General features: G+C 37.0%; 1 protein-coding gene across 4 annotated transcripts in view; it reads left to right on the top strand.

Moving 5' to 3' along the window:
* Positions 1-5,317, top strand: part of BEND6 (BEN domain containing 6) — a 74,831-nt gene that overhangs the window by 23,197 nt on the left and 46,317 nt on the right. For 2 of the 4 annotated variants that reach the window (XM_017512027.2, XM_037732626.1), the window contains exon 2: positions 1,343-1,562. The exons of 1 other annotated variant lie outside the window; for it this stretch is intronic. In XM_017512027.2, the coding sequence (XP_017367516.1) occupies positions 1,443-1,562 (120 nt within the window). In that variant the 5' untranslated portion in view covers positions 1,343-1,442. The remainder of the gene's footprint in view (positions 1-1,342; positions 1,563-5,317) is intronic. One more of the 4 variants, XM_017512028.2, reaches the window with a different exon arrangement.

The following is a 5,317-nucleotide window of genomic DNA, read 5'->3' as shown; positions in this document are numbered from 1 at the left end:
GGCACAATCGCGGCTCACTGCAACCTCCGCCTCCCGGGTTCAAGCAATTCTCCTGCCTCAGCCTTCCAAGTAGCTGGGAGGAACTACAGGCGCACGCCACCACGCCCAGCTAATTTTTTGTATTTTTAGTAGAGACGGGGTTTCACCATGTTGGCCAGGATGGTCTAGATCTCTTGACCTCGTGATCCACCCGCCTGGGCCTCCCAAAGTGCTGGGATTACAGGCTTGAGCCACCGCATCCGGCCTCAAGTAAATTTTCAAAGAAGAGTCACAGCTAGCATTTTTGGTAAGACCATCCAAATATTTTATGCTTAGAGTAGATGATAATGACTTTCAATTAAAATAGGCAAAGAACTATATTTTCTAAAATAACAACTTAGTGTAATTTGATAAGGAGTGTATGTTACTATCTGTTCAACAGTCTACATGTTTCTTGAAGACTTCTAAGCTCGGTCCTTTCTCTAAAGCTTTATTATCTATAATTAAATATTTTTTCATGAAAACAAACCAATATATATAAGTAGTAAGGATGCTGAGACCTAACATGCTGCATCATTTGTACATAGCAAAAGTTAAATTTCATCATTTAATGTCACTCACCACACCTAGCAACTTTTTGTATTTTTTGTAGAGGTGGGGTTTTGTCATGTTTCCCAGGCTGATCTTCAACTCCTGGGGTCAATCTTCCCACCTCAGCCTCCAAAGTGCTGGGATTACAGGTGCGAGCCACCACGCCCAGCCTACTTTATCAGATTTTGAGAAATGATTATTCCTTAAAATCTTTATGAAATGTACCATTGCCTTTGAGATTTTTTCCCCCATTTTTTATGGCAGAATTCTTCAGTTTGTACCAAGGAAAATCTTGCATTTTAAGACTTAAGAACTTTTAGCATGGAAAAAGCCTTTCAAGAAATTCTTGTTGATTTCCCTGGAATATTTTAGTCTTTGATTCATATGAAATCTATTATTTATGTCTTTTTCCTAAATACATATAAGGCCAGTCCTCTGAGATATTGTTTCTATAAATTTATAATGTTTCTAATCTGCTTTTTAGACTCCTCTTAATATAACTGACAAGAAAAGACTTAAAAAGATGAAAAAATGTTACAATGTTTGATTTTGTAAATGACAACTCACTGCACATCACATCATGAAAATATGAAAATCTTTGTGATGATGAAATTGAAAGATTTTTGCATCAAATGAAAATGTGTACTAAATTTATCAGTGGAAGAAAGAATAGGAAACATTAATAAAAGTGGTTTATCTGAGTGGTTAGTACCATTATGAAACATACAGTTGTGAATATGTTATGTGTCCTGTTTTTGTTTTTGTTTTTAAGGGAAAACATTAACTTTTGAGCTACGTCCAGAATAGCATCATCTACATGGTTATTCCCTACTCCTAGGATATCAGAAAACCTTTGATAACTAATTGAGAAAATGCAGAAGATCTTGCAGACAGATGAAATTACCAATACACAAGCTTTTAGAAAAGGAAAGAGGAAAAGGACAGAGACAATGGACTCAGAAAATGGAAATAGTGACATGGATAAAGGACAGGTTGGTTTTTTGTTACCTTGATTCAACTTTATTATCTAGCTCAATCATAATTTTATGATTTCTTTCATAATTTATTTTTTTCTTTCATAATTGATTAGTGCTTCTCCCTCTTCTATTATTTCATTCTTCTTTTTATTTCATTATTCAAGGGAGGAAATATAATCCTATTTTTTTTCTCTTTTTAAAAATGTTTTGTAGAGACAGAGTCTCCCTATGTTGCCCGGGCTGGTCTCAAATTCCTGGGTTTAAGTGATCCTTCCACCCTAGCCTCTCAAAGTGCTGAGATTACAGGCGTAAGCCACTGGACCGTCTTACGTTCTTTTTTTTAAATGTTGAAGTGTTGAGTTAGAAACATACTCAACAGACAATTTATCTGCTTCTATTATTCAATAACAGTCTAAGAAATTAAAGATCAGCAAACTGTCAGAAAATATTTTTCCTCCCCCTAAATACTGAAGAAATTAGAATGCCTCATTTTTTATTTTTTTTGAGACAGAGTCTCACTGAGGTTGGAGTGCAGTGGCATGATCCTAGCTCACTGCAACCTCCACCTCCCGGGTTCAAGTGATTCTCCTTCCTCAGCCTCCCAAGTAGGTGGGACTATAGGCTCCTGCCACCACACCCAGCTAATTTCTGCATTTTTAGTGGAGATGGTATTTCACTTTGTTGGCCAGGATGGTCCCAATCTCTTGATCTCGTGATCCTCCTACCTTGGCTTCCCAAAGTGCTGGGATTATAGACATCAGTCACTGTGCCCAGCCAATGACTCATCTTTAAGACTGTTTGTTTTTCTTTTTAGACCTCAGTTTGTGGCCTGTTCTTCACTGGTTTGGTCAGGGCACCTCTCCTATTTTATTTATTCATTTGTTCCTTTTAAATCTGAATTCCCCACTTCCATTACCCACTTATGCTTTGGACAACCAATCAGTGTATTTATTTCTATATCTTTCTGTGTGTTTTTGTAATACATATATTTGTGTATGTCTCTGTAATATAGTGTTATATTTCATATATCCTTAATTATTTAAATAAATCTTACATTCTTATCATTTAAAATGTTTTTTAAAGGTGAACAGTGAAAAGTCTCCCTCACATCCCTGTCTCCCACCTACCCTGTTCCTGCCGCTGGCCTCCCAATACAAGTAATTACACTTATTGCTTTCTTGTTTATCTTTCTAGTGTTTCTTTGTTCAAATAAATCAAATATGAATGTACATTCTTATCCCCGCCTTTTGAAAAAACTAACCATATATATTGCTTTATACTTTGCTTTTTTACTTAATGTATTTTGAAGGTACTTCCATTTTATATAAAGAGCTTTGTCGCTTTTACAGCTCCATGTTATTACACTGTGTGTATTCACCATCCTTTGTTTAACTGGTTTCCTGTGATAGATATAGGTTGTTTCCAATCTTTTTCTTATTATTTAATACAAACCACACAACACTGTACCACCTTATGTGTACATCATTTGGTAGTACAGTAGTGTTATAGACCTTAATCTGTTTCGGATTTTCAATCAGCACTGTTTTTTTTTTTAAATAAATTTTATTGTGTGTATTTCAGGTATACAACATATTATTGGAAACATACAGACAGTAAGAAGGTTACTATAGTGAAACATATCCATCACTCACATAGTTGCCCATTTAAAAATTTCTGTGACAAGAGCAGATAAAATCTACACATGTAGCATGAATCCCAAACACAATACAATTTTATTACCTATGGTCCTCATGTTGTACATTAGATCTCTAATCTTGTTTGTTCTGTGTATCTGCTACTTCGTATCCTCTGACTTACATCTCCCCATTTTCCCTCCTGTAAGCCCCATCTGCCCTGGTAATTACTGTTTTGTTCTCTATCTCTGTATATTTGAAAGTTTTTTTTTAGATTCCAGGTATAAGTGAGATCATGCAATACTTTTCTTTCTGTGTGTGGTTTATTTCACCTAACATAACATCCTCCAGGCTCACCTACTTTGTGGCAAATAGCGATATTTCATTTTTTTTTAGGGCTCAATGATATTCCACTTATAAATATACTAATACTGCAGTTTCTTTATCCATTGATGGATGCTTTGCTTGCTTCCACACAATTAGCACTGTTTTTAATATCATCTGTCTATATTACTATGTATACATCTGATCCCTTGCTTCTAGCTGCTGAATAGTACCATGTTTTATTTATTGTTTCCTCAGTGATGAATACCCAGGTTACCTCCAGCATCTTGCTAGACAAACAATCACAAAGTAAATATTGTTATACATGTCCTTTTAAGAAACTGGGAGGCTGGGTGCAGTGGCTCATGCCTATAATCCCAGCACTTTGGAAGGCCAAGGCAGGAGGATCACTTGAGCCCAGGAGTTTGAGACCAGCCTGGGCAACACAGGGAGACTCTCTCTCTACCAAAAAAAATAATTAAAATTAACTAGGTGCAATCACTCACACCTGTAGTCCCAGCTGCTTGGGAAGCTGAGGTGAGAGGATTGCTTGAGCCTAGGAGTTTGAGGCTACATTGAGCTGTATTCCTACCACTGCACTTCAGGCAGGGTGACAGAGCCAGACCTTGTCTCAAAAGAAAAAAAAAAAAACTGTGTGACAATTTATCTGGGATAATACATGGGAAAGTGATTTATACCTTTTAAGTTATGTGTTTATTTCTAGTTCATTTGACTAGATATTATAAGATTACTTTTCAAGAGTGTTCATATCAGTCTGCATGCCCAGCATCAATGTTTAAGAGGTTCCTATATTTGTACGTACTTCCCTAACCATTAGCATTAATATGCAGATTTCTAATTTTTGCCAAATTGATGGGCGAAAATGATACCTCAGGGTTTTAATCTCCTGGTGCAGATTTGGGGGAACTCAAGGATTGCTTGAGAGGTAAAACAGTCACATGCTCTCGAAGGCCGGTAGTGAGATTTCTTTAGCAAAAACTTAATAGCTTTCTAAACCACTTATTTCTTTTTTGTTCCATTGAAATTCACTATAGCCAGAGATTTTATTTGGTCATAGATTGTAAGCCTGAAAACTGTTCTTTTCAATTATGGCATCTGTGTTCAGCCTCTTTTCTCTCAAATGTATGACAGTTATCTAAACAACCATACAAAACAAAAAGCTTGAAGGTAACACCTTGCATCTGAAGCTTACCACTGGGCTGGATTTCATTATCTGGCAAGAACACTTAAAGAAAACTCTTTTTTTTTTTTTTATTTTTTTTTTTTTTTTTTTAAAGACAGGGTTTCACCATGTTGGTCAGGTTGGTCTTGAACTCCCGACCTCAGGTGATCTGCCCACCTTGGCCTCCAAAGTGCTTGGATTACAGGCGTGAGCCACCACGCCCGGCCTAAAGAAAACTCTTGAGAAAACCTTGAGGATACAGTCTTACCTCCTGCTATTTAGACATAAAAGTAATTGGCTTTTTCAAAACTTGAAGATTGAACATCATTGTACTTTCAGTTCATTTAAATTGCATGCTGCACTAAGAGAGCTTTCCATGTCTGCTTGCAAACTGACTAGCACTGAAAATGAGTAGCTGATACACACCAGCATTCTTCTTCCAGTTTCAATAAGCTTGTGGTCTGGATTTAAAGGTATTCCAGGTGACTGTTGTACCAAATATGCTCCAAGGTCTAACAAGAATCTACAGCTATCGGCCGGGCGCAGTGGCTCAAGCCTGTAATCCCAGCACTTTGGGAGGCCGAGGCGGGTGGATCACGAGGTGAAGAGATCGAGACCATCCTGGTCAA

This window comes from Cebus imitator, unplaced genomic scaffold (genome assembly GCF_001604975.1).
Source record: "Cebus imitator isolate Cc_AM_T3 unplaced genomic scaffold, Cebus_imitator-1.0 Scaffold460, whole genome shotgun sequence".
Lineage (NCBI taxonomy): Eukaryota > Metazoa > Chordata > Mammalia > Primates > Cebidae > Cebus > Cebus imitator.
Note: the sequence above shows the minus strand (reverse complement) of the source record. Positions and strands in the feature narration are given on the sequence as shown.